We start from the raw sequence: 27,683 nt of genomic DNA, 5'->3' as shown, positions 1-27,683 counted from the left end.
ATGCTAATCAATGTACGCACTTGTGCGTGTGCCAACAAACGTCATTAAACCCTTCAGCCACCCCCCTTAGGACAAATGTACCACCTTGACAATGCAGTGCCCATCTCTCTTGCCTGCTCCCTGCCCTGTCTAATTTGTTATTCAATTAAGGCCTCGGTTCAGCGACGTTACTAATTTCTGAACATACCAGCCAGATGCCCTTCATTTATGTTTTAAGGATAACATACCGCTCGTTCATCGTCTTTTGCACGCCAAAAAACGTCAAAGCCTCTCTCTGCTCAAACGAGCAAGGGTCATTGCTCATTTCAGGTGGTGGAAATTCTAGATTGTCATGACAAGGCCAATCTTTCCGTAGGATGAACCACTGCTGACTTCCCACAAAGTGGTACCCATTGCATTAAGTGGTACCCTTGTGTTGAGACTTCTAACCAGCAGGGCTGTGAGGTGATCAGTAGATGGCAGTACAGCTAATAAATTATTGTACCGACTTAACTATACTCATTTTTGAGTATTTCCACGAGTATGTGTTATTTTTCTCTAAATGTCAGCTTCATGCCACATGCAATAATACCGATTCAGGAATTGTACAAACAGCCCAATGCATGGTCCTCTCGAAATGAGCCTCAAACCTAATGAGGCTTTTATGAATAAACAAAGTATTATTATTCTTTGTTATTATTCATCTTGTTTGTAGGTACAAGCCTGGTTGTATACTTGATTCTGATCTCATGAGAAGTCAATAGGAAACCCAGCCCTGGTGTATATATCACAGCAGATGGTGAAACAGCTTGTCCTATCGTCTCATGGACACTAACACCATGGCAGAACTCCTCGTTTAGTGTCAGAATATTGTGTATAGGTTTCAAGGCCAAGCTAAGCACATGACTCTCTTCAGTCACGGGGTTTCTTTAAGAAGCAAACAGGGCCCTTCTTATAAACGTGATTTATGTAACGCCAACAAGGTTGCTCTGTATGAAGACGCGCTCGTGTATAAAGAGGAGCTTAATAGACCTACTTTGGATAATGTTATCCAACAAAAACAAACAGAGCACAGCCTTGTAAATGACTCGCAAGAAGTAACTGAATAGAACCACCCAGAGAGACAGGGAAACAGACCGAATAACTGAACAATTAAAGCGACTGTAAACAAACGGAATGCTTTCCCACAAATATAAATGGCCTGCCACAGTCATACTTCACATCTTGTCGGTTTTGAATGAGAAGTGGGGGTTCGTTTTGATCGCATGTGCTGGACACCAGTCAATCTTTCGACATCGTCCAGAGCTCCTCCTTTATACCCTTTGGTTTTTTGTCGGTAAAGTCACGTAGGTAAAAAATTTATGTTAATTAAATCACGACGTTTCGGGCGCAACACAAGCGTCCTTCTTCAGGTGGGGACAACTAAGCGAAAGCACACCGCTAAGTTCGCTAAGTTATCCCCAACGCTTAAGCGGTGTGCTTTCGCTCCAGTTGTCCCCAGCTGAAGAAGGACACTTGTGTTGCGCCCGAAACGTCGTGATTTAATTAATTTCAATTTTTTACCTACGTGACTTTACCGAAAAAACCAAAGAGTATGAATCCTTGCAGTCACCAAAACTTCAAATCTAGAGCTCCTCCTTTCATTTTTGAGCAGAACAATGACACCCCACCGGATTCAATTCGGTTGACAAGCTCACGATAGACGCATCAAATTGTTGCAATAATTTGTCATTCACGCCGCGTGTGTTGATTGTGGTGAGCTCACGTGAACCTCGCGACTTCTCCGAGGTGTGCATACAATGTAATTGCAACCAAGAAGTGGAACAAACCACGGTCGCGATATGGAATCGTGACGACTCGTAAAATTGGCGAGGGAGGGAGGTGAATCATTGCAGGCCTAATGTAGGTTCATGGAAATTTGGCCAATGTGGAAAGATGGATGTGGAAAATAAAATGAGCAAATGTATGAATCCCTACGTCCATCCAGAAAACAGGACTGTTTGCGAGCGTCTATTAAAGCCGGCATGGTATTTATCGGAGTGATGTGGTCTGCAATACCACTCATGTCTGGCTGCCTTTGTCTTCTGCAGAGTCGATGCAAACCTCACCCCACACACGAAGTACTCGATTTAGGCCAAATCAACCCTTGAGGAGACCCAGGCTGCATTTGGATACCAATTACCACTGGTGTTGTATATGGCCTAGAATCTAACCTGTGGCAGAAGCTGAGACATCCCACAGGATTACACCACCAATCACACTTAGGCTTAGAGGTTCCTGGTATATGCATTTGCACACATGTGAATATTCACACTGGCGGAGTGAGTTTTAGATGTCAGGGCTTGTTTAGACATTGAGAAAAATATTTTCGGGAAACAAAGTGAATTAAGCTTCAGGGGAGACTCGCCGTATTTAAAATCATGAAGGGGTCAAAGCAGCCAAATTGTAGAAATGAAATGGGGATCATTTCGACGAGATTTCTATCTCCATTGTTTTTTTTATTATTATGCCACAGGCTTACAACGCGTGACATCTGTACACCACACGTAAGACAGTGGCTCAGGTTGTTTTTTTCCGAAGTGTTTGGGCTTAGATCCTATTGCACCAGCAATCAAATCAGAGGTTAGCTGGTTCAGGCTCTCAGCTCATGCACAATGATCATGTGCGTCGGGAACAGAACAAACACGTGTGTTATCTGCCTTGCCACTGCACGTTAAGCATCTTCATTAGTCCCGGCGAACGTATATACCGTGGTCAGGTGCAATACTCGCTCCAAGCAGGGGCATTTTCACAGAATAATAATCATCTAAAGCTTTGCCCTGTAAACAACACCGCATGCATGTTGACGGAGCAATGGCAAATTCGAGCACGTGTGACTACCGGAGGAGACACACAGCGGATAGAGAAATGAGATATAGCAGCATTCATGAAAGGACAATCTGATCATTTTGGCAATGCGAGATTGAAAACAACTATCTATGGTCAACAGCAGCCTATTTCTTGTGAATAATGACTTGGGGTTATTTTCATCCATGACAACTGATAAAACAACCCCAGGTTTCATTATTACAGACCAGGTGGGCTGCCACTTCACTAAATGGCCAATCTACAAGACTGTGCCTTGCTGCCGATGATTTGGTTGTATTATCAACTGCGCTCCAGCACAATGGGTACATCATCAGAGTGTGCTCGTGTAATCATCGTGCTGTGGCCTAATTGGCATGTCATCCTGTGGGTCACTGGCCATTTTCTTATTCCAAAACCTGGCTTCGCAACCCATTCAAAGCAAGAACTCAAGACGTTATGCCTCCATTTTTCAAATACAGTTCCGTTACGATGCAAGCATTGTATCTTTATCTATCAGAATATACGATTAGAAAAGAAAGTTTCTCCCTTTCACATTCTTGGATGCAAACTTAGCTAGAGATGGGCACTGCAGTGCTTGACAACATCCCAGCAGCTCATCATTTCAAGGCCCAGGTTGGATTTAAACCAAGCCCTTTACTTATGGCCAGTATACCAATCACTGTTGTTCTCCCCAGTGTGCTCTGCATCCAATATTCCTCCGGTCAACGGTTTTAATTTTGTCAAAATAACATGCAAAAGGTGTGCCCACAAACAGCAGGAAGGCCCGACTCCCATCGTGCCTTGCGTGCATATCATGTCGCTACCACATTCGCATGAACAATGCTCTCGACCTTGTTTCCAGCCTATACACACACACACATTTGCCTTCCCGTTTCGACAGGCCTTCTCATCGTCTACAGAAAGTGTGGGCTTTCGCGTTGATGTTGTTGCCATCGTTCTCATCACTGTATTCATTGGATTTGTTGACAAGGCAGCCTCAAAATTAGATCACTGTTTATTAACCAGTGTGGCACATCCGATGCCTTTTCTAAACTAAACTATTATACGAATGTTGTATTTTATTTTACCAGGTAAGGCCGACTGAGCTATATAGCTCTTTTTCAGAATAGACCTGGCCACAAATGATAGCTCAATGAAGTGGCTAATGACGTGGAGATGTATAGCAGCCAAATGCTCTAAACACATATTTCTAAATGTGGAGGGGAAAAACCGGAGGACCCGGAGAAAAAAACCACGCAACCATGGGGAGAGGGGACACGTAAACTCCAAATATACAGCAGGCGTGAGGGTCAGAATTGAACCCACGACCTCCTGTATACCAGGCGAGGCAGTTAACATCTCGCGACCGTGGTGCTCACTTACCCGAGCCGCATCGTCCGCCTCCTCGTCATTAGCCGAGCTGGTCGGAGACGGCGTGGCAGACTTGCTTCCGGGAGGTGAGGGTGAGCCGTACGGTAGCCCCGCCATGCCAGCGCCACCACCGCCGCCGCCGCCTCCCCCGGCCCCAATAGCCCCCAGGCCCAGGTGGGACTGGTTGATGGTGGTGAGCTGCCCGTGTGGTGGCAGCATGGACCCTGGCTGGCCCAGGCCGCCCATGGGAATCATGTGAGGGAAGCCCAGGTGAGGGTCGTGCCCAAAGAACGCTGGGTTAGCTTGAGCCATTGCCTAAGGGGTAGCAGCCGCACACACACACGCGCAACGCCCGTTAGCGGACTGCCTTCAGCAGGTTCCACTGAAATCATTAACAGGAAACACTCAAAGTAAATGTCACTCGCCCGATCATCCTGAACCAAGATGGAAACTGCACAGAATCGTAAAACATCGTCGACACCATTTGCAGCACTAGAAGCATCATAAGATGACATTTTAAATTATCTGTGAGATAAAGGATTTCAGTTTTGATATTGAACATCATTATTGTTATCAGCAACAGCACTAGGGGCATTATCTGCAGCTATTGTCCACAATATAATTATAGGGTCACATTTTTTGTTATCATATGAAGTTTCCCATAATCGTAACCATCCATTGTCTATCCACTGCTGGATGAAGGCCTCTCCATGCTGGTATCATTGAGCTCTACGAGTGGCATTTGTAGACATTGCAAGCAGGTGGCCCTGTTATTCATGCAATTGACTCACAATTGGAAGGTCGCGAGTTCAAATCCCTGTTGGGGGTCGATGCACCCCACAATCCCTCCAGGGTCAATAGAATGAGCACCACTTAAATGGAAGTGAATGGTGGGTCTCATTTGAAGAGACAATGCCCCCCCCCCCCACCATAGGAATATGGAATCCTCACCACTTGCTCAGAGCCCGCCAAAGTAGAGGAGCACCTCTTCATTAAATTTCGATTTAAAGCTTTCGTGACTGCAGGGATTCATCTTCTTGGTTCTTTCGGTAAAGTCATGTAGAATGGAAATAATAAAATAATAAAAATAAAACATAATAAAATAATTCTCACGACGTTTTGGCCAGAGTCTTATTGACAGACCTGTTCTTCACCTGAGGACGGCTGCTTGCGTTGTGGCCGAAACGTCGTTAGAATTATTTTATTATGCTTTATTTTTATTATTTTATTATTTCCATTCTACGTGACTTTACCGAAAGAACCAAGAAGACACCTCTTCATTGTTTGTTTAAGCAGAGAACACAATTCACATGTTGAAAAGAACTCTATTCGTAATTAGTGTAATGTCATTACTTTATATTCAATTGCTGGACATGATTTTTCTTTTGATCTTCTTCCAGTTAAATTGTTTCTAAATCCCAAATGTGTGTGTATATACAGTACCGCACTGTACCGTAACGTATATACTGATGGATACCTTCTACGGTGCAAATGTAATGCAATCTTCCTTTTCTAGTTTCTCTAAAATGGCATTTATTACGATCAATCAGAATTATCCACCCCCCCCCCCCAAGTCTATTGCCCTCATTATTCAGTGACCACCTGCCACCTTATAGCGACACCTCTACCCCCCCCACCCAAAAAAAGTGCCAGCTCTCAATTCAGTAAATTGACCTACAGTTTTAATAACGCCATAATACAAACATTGTATATTAAATGAGGGCAAAAAGGACCTTAAGAAATGGCTTATTAAAGCGCCGAATTTTGGTTGAGTAAGGAATTCTGTTTTAAACATTTGGCCTTTTATAAATCGGGCACATCATTACCGTAAGCCTCTCATAATCCAACGGCATCATTACTGCGAGTGTGCTGCGCTTAAATGAGAGCTAGTGTGCAAGCCAGAAGCAGTGTCCATGCTTAGCCAGTATTGATACCCGGTATATCAGCAAAAAAAATCCAATATCCACTTAAACCCATTTCATTTAGCAGCAAAACAATGCTTCCAGATTTACTTTCAGTGATGTAATGCTTGCACCGTGACATGGACAACTTTGTGAACACATTTAATATATCTCATTGAAACCCTATCAGCTAAAGTATTTCTTTGCTGGCAAGAAGCTAATTCGTTAGCTGTAACGCCCACTGCCAGAAGAAAAGCCCTATCTTACAAATAAAAAAAACATGTTATTGGACCCTGTATGAAATGTAAACAATTTCAAGAGAAATCCTCAAGGAATCCTTCAAGAATTTACAAAACCAACAAGATCTCATAAGGGCTTTTATGAAACCCTAATGGATATTTATGTTAAAGGATAACTATTGAGTAATGCTGACATGGAAAATTCCTACAGGATTAAATGTGGCATTTTAAATGCCACGCAAGGTTTATTTTGTATTTCTTGTCATGGTCCAACCAGTGAAACACACCATTAAAAAAAAGGAATCCTGTGTATTTCGTTATTTCATTCTTACAGTTACATTTTTACATTCACCAACATGTTTTATATTCTCCTCTTTGATAATTTAACCTGAGTATTCAATTAGGGAAAAAACAGATGTAAGTGCGCACGCAAGGTAACGTCATGGCGTTCTTTGTTAGAGCAGGTACAGAATGAATCATTGAAATGTCACAGACGTCACTGCCATCTATATTTAGGCATTTTAAGTAAGATGGCTTGCATCTCAAAGCCTTCAGCTGAAAGCTGACCCCAAAGCAATTACTGTAAAACTCATTTAATCTCTAAAAATCCCTCGCAGTACATTACTTTTGGATTGATTTTCCACTACGCCACAGCTCTAATGCCAAATGCATCAATATGTGCTGTTGTCATGCCAATTAACAGAATAAGAAAAAAAAATTCACCTAATTCGTGTGAAGAAAACATGTCTTTGAAAATAACGAAAACATTCGCCCCCTTCGAGTTAATTTGTGCGAACCGAAATAGCTTCAGTCCGAAACCTCATTCAAATTTGTCCAGAAATAACGCAATTCAGTCAGGATCAGGAAGATGGTGGGGTCAATAAGGAAAGAGAGAGGGAGAAAGAACAGCGGGGGGATTTAAAATGGCCGCCCGTTACTGTGTCAACATTTGTGCTGGAGAAGCCGTTCATTTGAGAGCAGATTTAAATCGCGCGCATATGAATAGGCCAGTGTGTGACTATTGAAATGGTTTTAAGTCAATATCATTTTGCCTCAATTACGGTATTACACCATCGTCAAAATGTACGGCAACAAAAAAATAATGCAGCACGGTGTTGTTAGCTCCATAAACACGCGAGTAGTCTGAGATGGTCGATAAAAAAGTAAAACGTGCACATTACATAAATATAAGCCATTGCTGGCAGAATTTCCCCAATTGAAAAGAATGAGCCCATTTTCTGTTCCGTCTTAAATTCACCATTTAACGGCACACACAGAGGTTTTGTGACGCGTTCGTGGGGACAAGCCGCTGTAAAATACATCACCTTACAAAGGGGACGTTAAAGTCGGCCGAGATGTAAATGAGAGAAGAGACGATGGTAGCCTTGGAATTATTTGAACGAGTCTTTTACCAGGTTTTATTACAGTTGGCAAAATTGTGTTTAAAAATAATCCTCATTAAGATGTGTGGCTTTTTGCAAAGTAATGACTCAAGGTTGATCATAGTGATATTTAATGGAAAAAAATCAAGCCCTGTAAATTTTAACAAGGGAAATATTTGCACAAACATACGTGTAATGGAAACACAACCATGAATTGCAGTTTTTTTTGTTCACACGTGATTCACTTTAAGTTTACAATGCATGTTGCCACAGCCTTGGCAGTCACAGATAAATGTTGCAGTCAAAAGTGGTTATGTAAATGTTGCTAAACCTTCAACAAACAGAGGCTGCCAAATGGTGCTTTTTCAACTGTAATGGTACATATCATGCCGGCTCAAAAGAACCTGCCCGACAGGTTTCCGTTGCGTAGATCTCGATGACCTGCGCTAAATCTGCAATTTAAAAAATGGGCACGATAGCTCTTTGCATTGCTCAGTATACAGGAGAAACAGGTGAGGTTTTTTTTTTTGGGGGGGCGGGGTGCAAAAAGTTGATGAGAGGCATAAACACCCTTGGAGATTCCGGCGTCACCTTGGGGTAATTTAGGCCAACGGGCGTAACCTTGGTATGCATCACCGGCTCACAGATGCCACGAGGATGTGAACCCTCAGGGCTTCTTTGCATGGTCGGCTACTGGGACAGTGACAATGTGGGTAAACAAGGCTTGACCTTCCCCTGTGACCTGTCACTGCTGTCAAAGGCAATTGCTAATGATTTCTGAGCACATGAGCGTGCACATATTCTAAACAGGGGGCTTTTAATGACGAGAGTAACAGCCAGGCCCTGTGACCAGGGCAAAGCCCAGTGCAGCCCTTCGCAGAACCTTGAGAGCAGTGGCGGTTATTCATGTGGTTAGTATTGATCATCGTTTATAGACAATAATCATGATCTTTATTCAAATATATAAATAATGCCATGTAACGGTGGCACGGTGATGAGCGCACTGCACTGTGAACCCAGTAACGCGAGTTACATTCCTGACCACGTTTAATATCAGTCGGATGTGATATCTGAACCAGTACTGGACACCCGTTTGCTAACCAAACTTGATCAGCATGGTAAAATATGACAAACATATATGGCCTAAATAGTATTTAGTGCAATAAGTTAGAAAAAACGTTGTGATACTTGGAAGTGGCAGCAGTATGTCTTAATGCATTAAATTGTGTACGTGCATGAGTGCATGCATGAGGATGGATATGTGCTTAAGGCGTTGCGTTTACAACTCACCATGCCATTCATGTGACCTCCCATCATGCCTCGGGAAACAGTGATGGCCGGCAGGTCCAGATTTTGTGGTGGGAAATGTGGCACATACTGTCCCCCCTGTGGTGGAATAGTATCTTCCAGCCCATGATACCGCACCACAGAATCATCCAGAATCAATCCAGAAGGATCCATTTCATTGAGGGGGTTGATAGGTGGGATTTCGAACTCTTCATCGCCGAGGCTTGGCGTGTGAAATGTCTGTGGGTGACAAACAGGAACCGTCAAATGTTATTAACTGTGCAAAAGTATCACTGTGAATGTAAAAAAATCGAACAATAAAATGGATCTAATATTTATCTACAGACAGACACACATTTAAACATTTGAATGCTCTGCTTCACAAAATTATGGACATGTGGCTTCAATACACTCAAGGTCACAAATGCTCTCTTTTAATATATCAGTTGTTCACAGTTGGTAGTACAGATCAAATAGAGAACACATGTCTGACGTGTCATTTCTCACTAGGCTGCTACAATACAAGCTAGAAAATCGTCTTTTGTACATCTCTTCACTTCAAAGTCAAAAATGTCATCTATCTACATTGGACAATAACACACAAGACTGGAAATTTTTGAAATTTGAAGAGGGCAAAGTTGAACATAAGATTAAAGAAATAAAATAAAATATTGAGCTAGGATTTCTTTTTTTTCAAGGGTTGGCTACAAAAAAACATGGGCGTGAAATCATTAAAACTGAAAATACACAGTCTCTCACATAGAACATCAAACGCATTGGTGGGATATCAAAGATCAGCATTCAAAAGACTGGCACTGATATTGCATCCTGTGAAGTTGAGACTGCTCTTTTAAATCATAAATAACCAGTGATGGCTCTCTGGGAGGGGAACAGGATTTATTAACTACAGAAAGGGGAAAAAATCCAAACCAACATTTTAAAGCTTGTGCCTGCACTTTATTAAAATGCAGATGAAAGACAGAGTGCTTTGATTATTAAGGCAATGCATGTCTTGTCGGCGCAAATTATATTCAAACGGATGTTTTTTTGAAGATACAATTTTGATACCATCCAGATGAGTAGTAACTGCAATCATATTATGCATTTATTATGCATCTTTATGTAGAGTATATCTACAGTACTCTATATGAGAGAGATGTGATGAAAGTTGGCATTTGCTTGAATGACAACTGATGTTGTTTCCGAGCTCTATTATTCAATACATCTGCAATTGCATAAAGTTTTACTTATCTTATTTGCAGAACATTTACGTTTCGGTGTGATTATATTGGTCTGTATACAATTATGGAACATGCCCTGAGATTAGTTCCTGCCCATGAGTAACACATCAGTGGTGCTTTATGTCTAAACTGGTCCCAGGTCCCCGCTTTACCAATACCGCAGTGACCAGCATGATGAAGTATGGTCAAACATCCCCGACGACTGACACAATACGATGTCTTCATGCAGCAGCTGATTGTCAAAGGGCTGTGCACATTTAGTCCATAGCACTGCATCTCTACACACAGAAAACCCAAGATGTTCTCCAAAGCATGAGACATTGTAGTGGCAATGCCTTCCTACGTCTCCAGCCATAGGAAGGCATTCAGACCAACCCCTCGTATTTGAGGCCCTGTGATCTGCCACTCCTACTATCCGCGGCTCAAGTCTATCCATGAAAAATACTAATATCTGCGATGTATTCTTCACATCATGTATATTTTTTTACGCAGATAAGAACAGTGACGTGGAAGTAGTGGCAAGAACAAGCTGTTATCCACATAAGCCACCTGAAAGTACTAAATCCATCCTAATATCCGCAACATTTGTGGATGAAAGGTGTCACAATGAAGTTGTCTCCTGGAAGCAATAACTTCATCCCATTACCTACATTTTCCCAAATAAAAGGAAAGACCCAGAAAGTGGTGGTAAAAATGTATCGTATTACAGGTGTCTATTATTCGGGTAATTGTGCGGATACTGGGAGCTATATTTGCGCAGATAATAGGATCCTCTAAAAGCACCTATTCTGCCTGTATCTATTAAAAAAAAATATTTTACCAGGTAAGGCCGACTGCGCTATGTAGCTCTTTTTCAGAAGTGACCTGGCCCCCGATGATAGCTCAACTAATTGGCTTATCACGTGGAAATGTATATCGGCAGCCGAATGCCCTACACGCACGTTGATTTCAAACGTGAATGGAAAAACCGGAGGACCCTGAGAAAAATCCACACGGCCACGGGGAAAACATTAAAACTACAAATATGCCTCCCTGTATACCAGGCGAGGGAGGTAACATCTCGCCACTGTGGTGCCCCATCCCCCCGTATCGATGGGGGGGGGGGGAAGGAAAGAGCCTCACCACGATGCGCACCACTGGTCCGGGGCCACCAAAAGAAAGCAGCATTGCCCCCATGCTCGTTTGAGCACGGAGACATTTTGAATTGCGCTTGTACCGATATATAATTTATTTACATGTTTAAAATGCATTACACAAGACTTATTTGTTTCAGACTAAAGGTCAAATTTAACACAGTTTGGCTTCTTGTTCAACAGTATCCATGAGCACACAAGAGCAACAAGCAAAAGCCATGCCCGCAGGCATCTTCCTTCAAAATGTTACGTTCCACATCAAGTGGGAAAACCTCTGTTTAAAACTGTTATTCCCCATTTTACGCTCTAAGCCTCTTCTCTCCCTTGCCCTTACCCTCCGTTGCAATCGCTCTCCGTCTCTGTAAACACCCCCCTGTCCATAATAAAAGGAAAATAGGTAGTTTTACATTTGATTGATGTGGATTTTTAAACCAATGTCATCAGACGTCCAACTGGGGCATATAGTTGATGATACTGTCCTGTTGTGCATTTGAAAGTAAAATAGAAATGTATACGTGTGTGTGTACTGGGCTTCCCCTAGGTTGACTCAGCCTAAAATTAGTACCTTGTGCATGTGGAGGGAGAAAAAGGGTGGCCAGGCATGGTGCTGGCTACCCACCCCCCTCGTGTGCAGTGCCACCCTTCATAGGTGCTCCGCGCTAACAGCACTTGCCCCACCAGTCTGTTAAGGCTATACGGGGAGGGGGATCTTTATCTGTGTATATGCATATGTATTTATACCCGAACAGTGTTTCTTTTAAAAGGCAGGAAGGCAGGAATTGTCGCTTTCCTGTAGATAGCTAATAACACAGTGGCTGCCACGCAAATAAACACAATCTGCCATTTGTGCCGCACAACACCACAACGTGAGTACGAGTCACAGTTTTTTTTATTTTCTCCCACTGAAAGCATCGTCAAATACCTCTTGGCGCTGTGGCATAGTCTGTTGAATGTCAAAGGCTGTTGTCCGGACTGCAGTTAATATAAAAAAACTCATAATAAAGTCACGTTAATCAAGACTTGTTTTTTATTTGCACACGCTTTTGTAAAACTACACCTCTTGGCGGGGTGCAGTAAAACTGCATAAAAATGCCAAAAGGCCCCTTGAAGTTGGGGCATATTTGCACAACGTTTCGTTTGGCATGCGTTGAGTCAGCACACCTGTCTAAGCACGCGTGTAAGCCGCATTCAGACTGTCAAGAACGGTAAAGAATTTCACGTTTTCCTTCCAAGCGTGTGCTGTGCGCGCGTGCGAGTGAATTCAAGTGGGGGGGGGGGGTCACTAAGAGACAAAAATGAGGGGGGGGGCATGCAAGCCTTGCCAGTGAGTAATGTTGAATTTTAAACGGGCAATAATTCCCCTAAGAATGCGTGAACACGCAAGTGTTACGCATTAACTTGGACAACAATCTTAATGCAGATGCTTACAGCAATGGTAACACCCTCCCCTCCTTCCGAATTGGGAAGTTGCTCAGAAGTTTTGCTCAATCACTCAAATGCCTTAGACTGCGTGTAACCCTCAAGAAGCATATTTTTCCACTTACGCAGAACTTCTGGGCAAAGCGAGCGGCGCTGTTGCGTTTCGACATTTCCCGCTTCCAGAGTGTTACTCCTGCACTGTTTAGTTGGCCTGAACAAGTTCAATAAATTAAAATTTGAATAAAACATGTCGGTTTAAAATGGACGACGCACATTTTTTGAAAGCCATCAGGGGTTAACATCAGAGGCCTTCAGTGTTGCTCTGTACAAGAGGCACGTCCCACACCACAACACTGTACATTAAAGTCGGTGAAAGCCATTTGCTAAGAAGCACACATCTGTCTTTAATTTGGGACTGTTTTTACGTGAAACTGAACACAGAGCATAAACATGACCACAAACAGCACACCCCTTTGAGAGGCCACAGAAATTCTGACCAGTATGCGTGGGCGTGGATAAAAAGATGAAAAGCAGCCATTATAAACCTAATAAATATTCCTCAACAGCAGGATCCCATTTCATAAGAAAGCAGCGAGGCCTGGCACGATGTCTGCAGAGCAAGTCAGGACCCAGATCCCTACTCGCATCTTGTTTTGGGCAACCGCAGCGCTTGGCAAATCCTTTCGGAACCCACAGGGGTCGTCAGCTGATGGCTTTCAGTGACGTAAGCTCCACGATCTGAGGTCTGCGTGAGCCAGTTTATCATTTCAATCTTGACACAGTGCTAAAATATGTCGAAAAGATTATTTGCATCTGTTTGCATTACACATTTTCGTTTTTGATAAGATTGACAATTATGTACAGCACAAATATTTGTATGGATGCTAACTTACCGTCGAAATTGGAGAGGAAAAAAACTCGGGCAGAACATTTCACATTCCCATGGCAGAGGTTAAGCTCTCCATAGGATGGTGAAATCACATTGTACAGTAACAAAATTAAAGCTGCGAATAACTTTAATATCCAAATTCTTCAGCTGATCTCATATGTTGCATTATTTTTTGGTGTTTACAGCCCAATATATACAAACCAACACATAATGACACATTGCATACACACAGCCCCGATTCATCGGCTGGGTGAATTTTGGTGGAAGAATTTCCAAAAATCTAAATTATGAAATATCAAATATCACAAAAATATAAATTAACCTTACACGCACCACAAACACACATTGTAATGCAAAATTAAATTGTGTGTTGATACCTACTCAGAGTATCTGCACACACAGCACACAGAGGCACTTTGTGGAAGGTGGGCATACTGAATGAATGCACATCAAAGCAGATTATACAAAGTATTCATCATGTGCTCAAAGGCAACAAGGCCCCCTAAAAAAAAATAAGTCGATATCAAACAAAGAAAATGTATAACATTTCAATGCTTGGTGCCAGGCACAGGCCTTGAGGACACAAAAATCAATCATCTGCCTGCACTGTCTTCCACACAGCTATTTAAACAAAGCAATCGTGCACGCGGGCAGATATATGTCCCGGCGAAAATTGTTTTCACATTAGTTTTGAACAAGTCAAAAGTTTTCTCAGAATCTCTCGCCAGTCAAACTTTCTGCCAATGATCTGCATTTCAATTCTAAATGTTTGTTTGTTTACTGGTACGGGCACTACACCTTGTTCATACTTTGGTGTATCTCCCATTTCATTGCCGTATTTGGAAACAAACAACTTTACCATCATTAGACGAGTGAATCTGCCTTTTGTAAACGGATACAATACATTAACACACAAAAGGCTACTGTTGTAAAAATAATATACGCAGGGCTGTACTATACTATATTAAACGATTAATCTAGTCTACTGCAGTTAGAGGTGGTTGCCTGATATCGAAAATGCATTTGCCATTACTCTTAGTTCAATTTAACCAACATCAAAGTAAAAAAGCAAGATTAACATTTACTTCATTTAAAAAAACGTACAACTGAAAACAAAGAAAGCTGCTCAGCTGGACTCAGTGCATGTTTGACATGCGACAATTCCAACTGGAAACACGCACACGGTTAACAACTCTTTGCCAGTCACGGAAAGAGAATCAGAATATTTATTTAGCCTGGAGGAATCCGATGACCTATAAAGCTCTTTTTCATAGATGTCCAGTGGGGGCGGGTAAGAACGCTACAACAACAAACAGTACAAAAAAACCGATAGTAGTGTAAAGTACAAGAAAGGTAAAGAAATCACCCAAATACACAAATAAAACTCAACCATCCCCATCCTACCAGGCAAAGCCCACTGATGTATTAACTTATTTTTCAGAAGAGACCTGGCCACAAATGATATAGCTCAACAAAGCCGCCCATCATTTGGACATTTATAGCACCAAAATCATCTAAATAATCTCAAAGCCTGTTTCCAAAGAGACAAAAGGTGGGGGGGGGGGTTAATTTTCCTCTTCTAATACATTGTAAATCCTCTGCCCAACAACAACAACAAAGGAGCTTTTAAGTAAATGAATTGTTCTTTTTTATATTCAGGAGGAATTTTACGGCACGTCTTTCGCGCGTACAGTGCGACATTGTGCGAAGTAGTGTACACAGAAGGCCCTGAGAAAACAAAAGCGAGAGCGATACGGCAGAGTGCAGCGACTTTGGCCTCAAACCCATCCTTGTAATCCCGCCGTCTTTTGGAACGCACCCAGCCCAAGCCCAGGGACATCGTGCCTGAAGGCTCTTGTTTTATAATAAATGTTTGTACCGAGCAAATTCCCCCTGCAGCGGCAATGGGAACATCTGGAGCAAAGGAGGGAAAAAAAATCCCCGGGCCGTTCGTTGTCTTCAATATTGTTGACGATTCGTCAAACCGTGGAAGAAAAAAAAGATTAGTTGGCAGGTAAAAAAAAATCGCAGAGGGGCCCCTCCTTGAGCAGGTGTGTTTATTAACCTTTAACGCTTAACTGCCGTGGTTGATGTTTTACAGTGACGTTCTCTGTGCCACCAAACTGAAAAGGCACTGGAAAGAAATGAAAGGTAAGACCGTGAATCATTTACAGTTACTGTTGGTGCAGATTGGTAATGACAAAATATGACTAATGCCTTTCACCAGCTCTTGCCTCCAATTGTTCTTCATTTTATTATTTAACCTTTCCTTCCAAAAAAAAGTCTCACTCCACTATTTTTAACTTGTCATTATAACAGCCCCATTGTTAACAACTGTTAGCAAGGAAACTTTGTTTGTTGTTTTAAAAGGGTTCTCCATCTTGCAAATGGTGTGTTTTGTTATTAGAGAGGTTTGAGCACACACAAAAAACCCCACAAAATCTTGACTGCGATACTTTTGGGTGGCCTTTATGAAGAGCAGTGTTTGGCGAAATGGCGAGAAAAAAACACCTGCCCACCGTAACGACTCTTAAATCCTCCTCCCACTGCCCCTCCCTCAATGAGGATAGAAGGTTACCTTTGTCAACCATTAGTACTGGTTTTTCCTGTTTTGTACTTTGTAACAGGGTATTGTATTCCAGGCAGCTGTGTTTTTCACGTGTATCTAAGCTTTCTTTGCTACATTGCCATCATTCAAATCTTATACTTTAAGAGTATTTGGCTGCTATACATTTCCACGTGATAAGCCACTTCAGAAACAAAGCTATATAATAGCTCAGCGTGGGTCTTACTTTGTAAAATAAAACAAATAGTTTAGTTTTAGTTTTTAAATGACAAACATTTTAGTTTTACCCGAATCGACCTAGGTAGGTTATGAAATTATCATCTAGGTGATAACAATCTCTTTAACTGCACAATTCCTGAATACGCATATGCAACACACAATTCCCTGTCCGCCCTTTCGTCATCGCAAAACATATTTCAAACGTGAACCTCGACACAACTTATCTGCAGGGAAAAAAAAGCCACAGTACTTAAGAGATCCAGAAGCCAGGCCTGTCTGCTAAGCATGTAAACAGCCCACTATTACTGGAGAAGACATGTGCATGCCTGCAGGGTTTCCACTATCCTGGTGTGTGGACTGCTGTCAGCACGCGCTGTTTATTGAACGCTGGTATGCCTACCCTGCTTAGCAATGGGACCCCATTCGTGGCAGCTACACGTGAAATGAAACAGCCGCAATGAAGCTGATCAAACGCGCACACACACCACTGCAGACGCTTTCCGAGTGATGGGGCCCCATTCATAACTTGAATGCAGGACAGTGGCATCTGTTTGCAATTATATTCGTTTTGACAGCGCAAATAACGTCGTATATCAAAACTCAGGATTAGCCACATACTGTGCAGCATATGCAAGAGTCTGTACACTGCATTCAAATGTCATTTTTTTAAATATTTCTTTGTGGAATTTATGCCACGAGAAATTGTGGAAGCTCAGGCCAGAGTATGTATCACTGGAATATGTGGCACATGTTGTAAATTGAACTTAGAATACAACCTTCAACACACGGATTTGACCTCGTTTAATTATCTGATGACCTTTGTAATTATTTAATAATAAATTGTATTCTTCTCTTTATTCCTGACAACTATCGAAAGGGGAATGTGTCTTTCGCTGCGACATTGTATATGCCAATGGAGTATTAATACGTCTATTTCAACACGTGTCTTTTTTACTTTATCCTTGTCAATGCAGGATAAATATCAGCTTTCCACACAGTCTCTTTTGCAATTGCCAACTGCTTGCCCACGTTATGGTTATCACTTAATGCTCTTCTGGCCAGAAACAAACAAGGCATATCATGTTAATTAAGTGTGACAAAGTGTGTGGCAACATATTAACTAAACAATCTACCTCCATTATGCTGTTCTTTGCATGGATAATTTGCAACCGACTTCTTATTTCAATGCAGACGGATGCCTGGGTGTGGATAACACGTTGGATACAATCTACAGAGCTGTTGTGACGTTAACTTTAGCATTTTATTCTACTCGCACAATGGTATCGTTTTTGTTGCAAATACAGTGATCCCTCGTTTATCGCGGTTAATGGGGACCGGAACCCCTCGCGATAGGTGAAAATCCGCGAAGTAGGATTGGCCCCCTAGGAATTTCCGTATATGTGTGTGTGGGTACCAGAATGTTTTACAATATGTATATTTATACTTTATATGTATATTTTACTTAAATCTATTTAATTATAAAACCTTAATATTATACATTCACTCTCTCTCTCTCTCATACGATACGTATTATGATGTTCTACACTCACCAATGACAGTAGTACTGTATCTTGAGACATGACTTCAGTAATGACGACGACGACGATGACAATGACGATGACAATGACGACGATGACAGACCTGTGCAGTTCGATGAATGATGATGATGATGGTGTTACTGCACAGGTATAATGAGGCCTTTAAATCAGTTCGAAAAATCCGCGATGCACTGAGGCCGCGAAACTTGAACCGCGAAGTGGCGAGGGATTACTGTATGCCTTATTGTGGAATATAAGCATGCAGGAAGAACGGCTCGTACGACCCAATCTGAATGGTGAACCTCAAAACTTATAGATTTGAAGCTTTCGTGACTGCAAGGATTCATATTCTTAGGTTTTTTCGGTAAAGTCACGTAGGTAAAAAAAATTAAATTAATACAAGTAAAATAAAAATACGTGACTTTACCGAAAAAACCTAAGAATATGAATCCTTGCAGTCACGAAAGCTTCAAATCTAGAATTAATGCCCTCTACGGGGAGGAATTCCACCTATCTGTTAGAGTTTTTAACAGACAACGAGACAAGAAGTCACAGCTTCGAGACGCTGGCCTTCCTCAAGAGATGCCGAGATAGGTGAATTATAGAACATTTTCCTCCAGCATCATCACCTGCATTGTACCTGCAATAATCTGCAGTGAATGAAAGGCAATGTACTTTCATGGTGGGGAAAAGCGTGGGTATCCCCCCCCCTCCCCCCATGTCATCTGACATGCATGAAAGAAGGCTACACCTCTCTCAAAAACTCCATCTGCAGTGACATGAGCCACACGTGGCAGGGCTGACATTTACAATTAACACGCATATATATGCTGTACTTCCAATAAATTATTGCACTTTATACGTTTTCATGTAATAATACAGATTTCTGTACATTCTATACCATCTCTAAAGCAAATTTAAATTCCAACGAGTTCACGGTTGAAATTCTAGAGGTTTTTATGAGAGTTTAATTTTCAGCAGTGCCAACCTTGGCAGCAATAAATTAGAGTATATGGCCACATTTAGACTCGGAAAGTGGGTCTTTGTAAAAGTAATATAGAAGTGGGTTCATAATACGTTGAAAAAGTAATGCGGTCATACTCATATATATACTTATTTTATGATCACATTATTGTATTTTAATATTAAGATATAAAAGCTCACATTCCTCCATGCTCCAATGAAAGATGGGTGGTGTACATCTATATTTGTGGTCTGTGCCAGTGGTATTAATTCAACATTCCTATGGCGGGGATTCGTACAACCACAGAGCAACTGCTGTTGATCTTGCAAAGAGTTGCGCAGCCACGCTTGAGAGTGCTAATTTTAGCCGGAGCGATGATGATGATGATGAGGGCAAGAATTAACCCTGCTTGGGATTTGCAACATTGCTGCTCAACAAACTGAGCTATAGCTACAGCTCAGTTCATATGTAGTTTGTATATAATATTGCTTTTTTCCCCATTCAACAGGGTCCCGTTGCTTAGATCGAGTGCTGTTGCCAATGAGTTGGTAAATCAGCAGCAGCGTTTTTATAACAAGCCTGGCTGCTGACAGAACCCAGAAGTTCTGAAACCGGCCCAGAATATTTCCCCGGCAGAATTAATTCTGCTGGGATAATATTGGTCTAGAAAGGCAAAGGGCTGATGGGCTAAACAATTATATTCATCATGGGACCTCCTTTGCCAGTACCAATTTTATGAGAATAGGTTTTCCCCTTTTTTTCTGGCAACAAAAAAGGTGTTAAGATGTTAATACACCAAACTGAAACCTTTCACAAGGAATCATGTCTGCATTAACCACAATACTTTTGGTCAGAATGCAAACAAAAAACGTACTCTGATAATATATGCATTGTCTTTGAAACTGATTGGTCCACACCAGATATATTATCATATACATTATCAGAGTACGTTTTGTGTTTGCATTGTGATCACAATTATATTCGTGTGAAGACACGCAATGGAGTTATGCTTATACAGCTACACTATATGCCAGTGGTTCTAAACCTGGGGTGCACGATGCCCTTTCTGGGGGTGCGAGACATACCGGATTTCTTTAGAAGGTAAATCATCGAAACACAAATTAAGCACGGCCATGTAAGTACAACTACTTTGTGACATCAAACCTATGTATTTGTTAACATTATATATGTTTTACGATTGAGAATCAAAGGGGTGCATATCTGCAGTAAAGGTTAAGAACCACTGGTATATGTATTTGCTGTATATAGCATGGTTGGCTACGTATGGTGTTAAAGAAGTTCAACGTACATATATGCGTGTGTTCATTAATATTGTCGTATTACTTGCCTCTGTATTTGGAAGAAAGCTGTGGCTTGGTTCCATGACATCCATGTAGTTTTCGCTTCCGAACTAAAATGACGAACATACAACAAAATAAATGGAGGGAGGGGGGGGGAGATAGAGACACACACGCACACACGGACACAGTTAAACAAATGCCTCATTTTTAAATTGACATACAAAAAAAATGGCCACGTGGTTATAAATTCTCCATTCTCCAGAGGCAGATCACATCAAATTCTCTTCCTCTGGGGAAAGGTTTTTTTTTGTCCAAACTGGGCCAGTGTGCTTACACTGCTCATTCTGGGGGCAAGCTGAGAATGTGTCATTACATTGTACTCTCACGTTGGAATGTGCAAAGTTTAAGTTTTGGGATGTGTTTTTATAATTTATTTTAACACGTTTTACCCCCCCGCCCTCCCTATCTTAATTTATGTAACTGGGCTGTCAAAATGAGTGTTGTCGGTAAACGTTTAAAAGGCACATATTGCACAAATGAGAATCACTTGTTTAAAACTGGGCAGATGAATTGTAACATTAGGCGTACATATGGTAAAGCTTTACAACTGAAGACTGCTGTAATTTAGTCTGGTTAAAATATAGCTTTTGTTAGACTGGGGGAAAAAGAGAGAGACAGGTTGAATCACAATGTAATACTGTACTTGATGGCTTCCAAATGCTCCCATAAAAAGCACGTTGTCTAATTTGATGGATTGCCAAGTCATTATTGAAGCACTTGCTAAGAATGATTAAACACATTGTAAAGAAACAAAAAAAACTGTGGTTGCATTCCAATATCAATGTTTAAATAAAACGTCAAGGGGGAAATCTGATTTGTAGATAATACCGTACAGCAGTCATTTTACGGTTTACTTCCTTAATGAAAATTGCATGAATCCCTGGTTTATATATAAAATTGTACGTCCACGCAGGGCTGTCTTGCTCAACGCACGTGGCCCCGTTTATATCAAGAAGGGGCTTTAAAACGCATCCCCCGTGCGACGCATTTTCCAAGCAGTGGAGGTATTCCAAAAGTGGTTTACAACGATGGCAATATGCTGCGACAGGACCAACAATAAGGGCGAGATGAACGCAGAGGGGTTAGCAGCCGCTCCTGAGTCCACGTTTCGTTGCTGCATTTCGGCAAAACCCCTACCGCTATTACAGAGCGTGACATGAAAATCAATGTTCCCACTTAACAACTCCGGGGTAATTGATTAACACCATCTGGCCATACAATTCACTCGGCACGCAACAGAGTGTCAAGTTGGATATGCATGTAGAGCAAAAGATGGACAGACCATGAAGGAGGGCCAGGGAGGGCCTGGGTGGAGATGGGGGTTGTGGTTCGTGTGGAAAGAGGCAAGGGAGTGGAGAGGAGGGGGTGTTATGAGAGAAAGGGACATTCATCAACAAATAGGTAGGGTATATTAAACAAAAGCACATGACGAGAGAATTTTGGAAATAAGTGCCAAAAAAATTTACGGTGAAAAGGGAGGAATTAAACATGGAGGGATAATGAACAAGTCACTTACAATGAAGGGAGATTTATAACATAACTACGTTACGGTAGGATATGGAACGTAAACAGTGCAACAGATGGATAAAGATCATTAGGCAAACACGGGCGTGGGGGGGGGGTAAAAAAATACAGTACGCACACACAAAATAAATAACTCATAAGCCAAGAAACTGAAGTAGACAAATATGTGCCAAGAGAGTAGAAATGTAAAGGAAATAACATAAAGCAAACTGAACACACAATGAAGGGTGGGCTGTCAACAGCAATTACCCACTGCAGCTGGCATGACAGTAATAATCGACAACAGTAACCCCGCTGCGTTCACTCTGAGCGTAATCAATCTTAATCCCCTCCCGCACAATATTTTCTCTGTTTCTCCGAATTATTTTTAACGAGTAGAAAGCGCTATGTTTCTGCGTGCCTAATTAATACCAGTTTTTTTTATTCTCTCTTGTGTTTTTTTACAGGAGTTTTTTTTTTGGGGGGGGGGGGCATTGGTTTGGGCCAGTGGCTGAGAAGGGAGCGATGGAGATCGAACAGTGGCTTTCACATAAATAAGCATTTTCCTCTGGACTCCCCTAACAAGGTCTGCCGCGTGCGACTTTGCTTGTGTAATCGTATTAAATACAACGTATTAATGGGCGCAACGCGCACGCCAATTCCACCGGCTTCTTGTTTGCCCGTACGCGAAATGAACATGCATCAATCATTTTGATGCGTAGAGGATATGAAAATACACACAAAAGATTACCAGCCCATCCGACCTCAAAGACTGCAGGGAAGAGTGTGGTTAGTGAGCGCCTATTAAAGGCTGTCAACGCAAGAAGAAGTGGGTGGTTGTTGGCAACACGTCCAAGCTCGCCACCTTTGTCAACCTGCTGCCTATCCCTCGACACACTGCAACAACAGACACGGAACTCTTATTTAAGGCTTAGTTGAACTACGCGAGCCGCAGGATGGGTTGAGATGCCACTTTGCTCACCAATGTTGTGCATGGTGGCCCAGGATACGAGCCATAACTCCACCAGCAATGGAGTGCGGTGTGCTTACCACCAAAGACAAAGATCCCCCGTATAGGCTTAACAGACTATTGGGGCAAGTGCTGTTGGCGAGCACCTATGATGTTTTACACACCGCACCAGGTAGTATTTTTTGAGGCCGAGTCGACCTAGGGGAGGCCCAGGACCGGTTCTGACAATCGTCACTGGGGTGTTGGCCGTGCAGCGCGCTGACCGCTGACACTACCGCTACACACACACAACCGCTACACACACACAACATTCATTCATTCATAGCCAGGGCACGGCCAAAACATTCTGAGAACAAGACACCAGGAAAAGCTCCGCCTCCTACCTAATGCCGAGCAAATTCTAAAGCCCCCAAACTTCACGTGCTATTAATAATTTACGATGATACATTAATACGGGTGGATATTGGAAACTAAACACGGGACTGTAAACGCTACCCTTTGTTAATGTTTCAAGCGCTATTATTAAAAAAGTTTGACCACCCCTAAAACACACTGTAGTGATAACGCTAATAACGACAAAACATAACAATTGAGAGCTATGTTGTCAATCCACTGCTGGATTGAAGGCCTCCCCCACGCCATGTCGTCACAGGGCTCGTTTGACCATACTTCACCGTGCTGGTCAGTGCGGGTAAGTGAAGAGGGGACCCATACCGGTTCGGTTATTACTCGCCAATGATGTAAAAAAATAGGAGGCCTTTATCGGGAATCAAACCCAGAATGCGAGGTTCAGTGAGCCACCGCACATGCAGCACACATCCTGCGGAAACGAGTGTAATACATTACTGCGCACATGTCATGTGGGTGACGGTGATGTGGGGGAGGCCTTCATCCAGCAATTGACAGAACATGGCTGATGATGACTATGTAGCGAAATTCCAAAAAATGCATTGAAGTTGCCACCGAAATCGATTTAACAGCTGAACGAGAGCATCAACTTGACGTAACAAACACAAATCCCAAACACCCCCCCCCCCCGATCCCACAAATAATCTTGTATATTTCACCCCATATCCTAAATGACACCGTATGACATTTCCCCGTTTACCAACCAAAGGCTCATTTCAATAGTCAATGTGATCTGCTTTGCAATTACATCCTTGCAATGATCCCCCCCTTTTCCTGAAACTGCGTAGCTGTATTTGGCACGATCTCGGCATTTTCAATCAACTCGCAGAATTTGTTGTACGCGAGTCGGCCTAAACAAACAGCGGTGGCTTCTAATAACGGCCCGCATGCGGTGGAGCCACTGCTGCGACAGCATGTTAATGTTCTTTTATATGCAGGTTTTATATTTCGCCAAATGTCAGTGAGCTTAAATAGCCGAGCGTGGGGTGGGGGGGCGAGCGTATTTCTGAACATACGTAGCCTCGAGAAATGCGTGGTATTGTCAGTACCTGTTATGCAAGCTGCAGTGAAAATGGCATAAGCATGTAATTAAATAAATAAATATACGCACGCTAGCAAAAAAACACACGCACAAAGCCGGCTACAAAAGAATAAAACAATTTAAGCTGAACCAAAGCTAAAAGCTGGATTAAGCAGTGCACCGTTGAAATTAATAAACTGAATGCAGGATAGTCCTCCAGTTTATGCCTTCCCATTTTCATGCTGCCATATGCCCCCCTTCCCTACCACCTCCCCACCTTCGTTGCCTCCCCATACTTATTCAGCATTCCGTATGGTACACTCCAAGTCATGGCACAATGGCTGTGTTCAAGCCAAACGACATCATTGATCAAGCCTGCAGATGAAGAGTGCCGTAATGAATACGAACAATCTGTTCCCCTGGAACAACATGTCCTGTTATGTGTACTTATCAATGATTAATGGGCTGTAATTGGACTCCACCTGGCCAGAAACACTCCATTAGTCCAGCGTCATGATAAAGCTCCTGTCTCAAACTGCATCCAAGCCTATTTTAATTTAAATGAGGGAATGCATAAATTTGCCTTTTAAATGTTTTTTTTTCTCCAACAACTGCATTATTGTAAGGGGAATAACGAAACAGGCAGCCGAAGTCTATTGCAGCAAGTTTCCAGTTTATACAAAAGACTTGGGAGTTTAACCGCATTACCTAACGCTTAAATATCATTAACAAAAAATAGTAATGTGAATATCATTTCCAGCTTTCATCTTTTTTTCACAGCTAAACGCTAAATTACTTTTTTTCTTCTTTCACCAAAGGCTACTCTGCGGCTCATCTCCAAATCCACGTGATGGTTTAATTCAGTAATTGCCCAATAAATTAACCAGCGGGTTCCTTTCAAGCAAGAATTGAACTGATCAATTTGTCGATGGGGATTAGCTTTATTGCACAGCTGCCAATGCCCCTTCTCAACATTGGCGGAAGTCTCAGCCTCTGAGCAACTTAAGTGCATTACAAATAACCTTCCTTAAAAACCCAACGTAATGAATTCCCGCACACTTAACCACTAATTGCTATCCGTGCCCTTGTTGTCACTGGTGTCGTCACCATCACCATTAGTGCCACATAGTTGATCACTATTTAAATTGTCGTTACCTATGCTGGTTATTAGACCTTGCACACGTTATTTACATGATCCTCATCACCACATGCATTGCCGTTGCCATCGTCATCAAAAACATCATCGTTCAAAGTACTATTGCACCCATAACACTGCCACGTGAGCTAGGGGGTGTAGCATGGACGTTTCAGATGACAAGAGATGTCAAATTTGTATGAATTTCCATTGAGGTTGTCCGTTACCAATCAACTGAAAAGCTCCACCGACTCACTAAGCTGTGAAAACGATACGGTAGCTTTGAATGCCTCTCTCAGAACGTTGCGGTACACAGCTGCGATGCGTGCCAGCATGTACCGAACCCACTTCCAGGCCATGTCGCATTAATATCCACTCCCACCACTGGACGCAACTAAAGGCGCTTTCAGTGGGACCAATATGGGACCCATTGTAACGTCTCGTCCGGTGTGAAGTGCTACATTTTCAAACTTGAAAAGTTTTGCGTCGTTCGCCACAAAGGGTAGAGCGGCCGATTCGAACGGGCAAATCGAGTCGTCTGCCAGTTCCGATTGCGCGCTCGTGCTTTGGGATTACGGCTGACGGCGGTGGCAGGTTTGTGGGGTCCCAGGAACAAGGCCATGATTTAGTGTTGTCAGTGCGAGCTCGTGGGAGGCACTGTGACATCCCCACAATGGCCCGGCCCGCGCTTTGTGTAGCATTTCTCAGTGTATATATTTGTTGCAAATGCTTTTTTTCCTAGTGTAATCTTGTCTTTTACCACCAATCCTCTAAATGCAGACGACTCGCTGACATGTGCACACGTAAGTGTTATATATGTGTACGGAATCTGTTTTTATTGCCTTTTCCAGAACGCTATTACAATTGTGCTGTCTGCATCACGTGACAAGGCCAACTAACCACTCAAAACTCTTGTTGAGCCAGTGCACATTCTCTGTGTCAGGACATCTCAAAATTAATTCTGAGATTCTGTCCATCAAATACCCTTTTAATCGAGACTCTAGGGGGGGGGAACACGTTCCCAACTACACAGATAAATGTTCATCACATGACGGTTGGAATTTTGCCAAGTGAAACATTATATCCAATACAATGTCCTTTGGTTGAGAACATCAACTCGCTACACTTGAGGAAATGGTGTAATCCCAGCTTACCTAGCTTTGAACCCAGGAGCTCTGGTTATTCTGCGCCCGATCCCTCCGGTCACATCCGAAAAATGTAATTAGGTTTAAATTTGTATTCCTGTATAGGCATCCTGCAAACAGGTAAGCGTCTAGCCCTGCAATTGCTTTCTCTCACCACTGTTTGTGAAAGGATCTCCACAAGAGGGAGTTCTAAAGAGCTCCTCTATAGCGTATTTGGCCTACGTCTTCACGCTGCCAATAAATCAATGTTGTTATAGTTTACGAATATTTCATACAACCTGCTGGGCAAAACATTTGTCATAGTTCCATCCCCGAAATTGGCTGGCAATGCTAACTGGAATAACCAAAGCTCAGTGTCTGATTCAGAGTGAACATTCAAAACCCTGTTGTATCACTGTAGGCCAGCGATGTTTTATACTGGTAGGAACCTCCTGGTTACACCAGCCCACAGGGGATTATTCTGTCCGTCCGTCGTGCATCCAAAAATGGGAGGGGTGGGGCTGGGTGGAGAGGGGAGGGGCTGGGTGGGGAGGGGTTTGATGGGGAGGGTGGGGCTGGGTGGGAGGGGTGTGGGGCTGGGTGGGGAGGGGCTGGTCACCCCGTGGTGCCCTTATAAAACTCAACGTTTAACCTACTCACGCCGGCTTGTGCCCGCCCTCACAGTCGGGCATATTTTCGGAATACACCACGCCGCCGTTGACCCTGCCCATTGACCGAGCAACCCAACGTTCCATCCAGCTCCCTCCGCAGGAATGTGTTTACCATGGCACGAATACCACAATTCTTAATTATAGCAGCCATGCATTGGTCAGCGAGCCGCTTCAACGTTGAAACATCTCCCAGACACTCAAATATTTCACCAGTCTCACCTTGGATTAATCTTTATTTAAAAACAAACTCGCTACAACAACCGTGGTGCATTCTATATGTACCATATTCTATACGAACGAGCGGTGTGTCCAATATAATTATTGATGTATTTATTTATATATTTCACTGGGTGTGATATTCGCTGTATAAATGCCGACCGTATAAGTTATAGATTTGAAATGTGTGTATGCGTGACATTACGAGTTTGTTTTGTATATTGCAATCGACACCCTGGACACCTTTGCAAATGACTTTTTCCACCTCAAGGGATTTTGTAGGTGAAATATTTTAATAA

The 27,683-nt window shown here is 42.5% G+C and overlaps 1 protein-coding gene across 5 annotated transcripts in view; it reads right to left on the bottom strand.

Moving 5' to 3' along the window:
- LOC144723341 (TOX high mobility group box family member 3-like) overlaps nucleotides 1-27,683 on the bottom strand; it is a 71,336-nt gene that overhangs the window by 21,549 nt on the left and 22,104 nt on the right. For 4 of the 5 annotated variants that reach the window (XM_078602052.1, XM_078602051.1, XM_078602054.1 and 1 more), the window contains exons 2-4: nucleotides 20,324-20,386; nucleotides 9,010-9,246; nucleotides 4,210-4,512 (exon numbers count right to left, since the gene is read on the bottom strand). In XM_078602052.1, coding sequence (XP_078458178.1) covers nucleotides 4,210-4,512; nucleotides 9,010-9,246; nucleotides 20,324-20,386 — 603 coding nt within the window. Of the gene's footprint in view, nucleotides 1-4,209; nucleotides 4,513-9,009; nucleotides 9,247-12,924; nucleotides 15,186-20,323; nucleotides 20,387-27,683 lie in introns of those variants that run through there. The other variant, XM_078602055.1, reaches the window with a different exon arrangement.

The sequence above is a fragment of the Lampetra planeri genome, chromosome 17, assembly GCF_965212315.1.
Source record: "Lampetra planeri chromosome 17, kcLamPlan1.2.h2, whole genome shotgun sequence".
Classification (NCBI taxonomy): domain Eukaryota; kingdom Metazoa; phylum Chordata; class Hyperoartia; order Petromyzontiformes; family Petromyzontidae; genus Lampetra; species Lampetra planeri.
The sequence above is the reverse complement of the archived record's forward strand: the minus strand, read 5'-3'. Positions and strand labels throughout refer to the sequence as shown.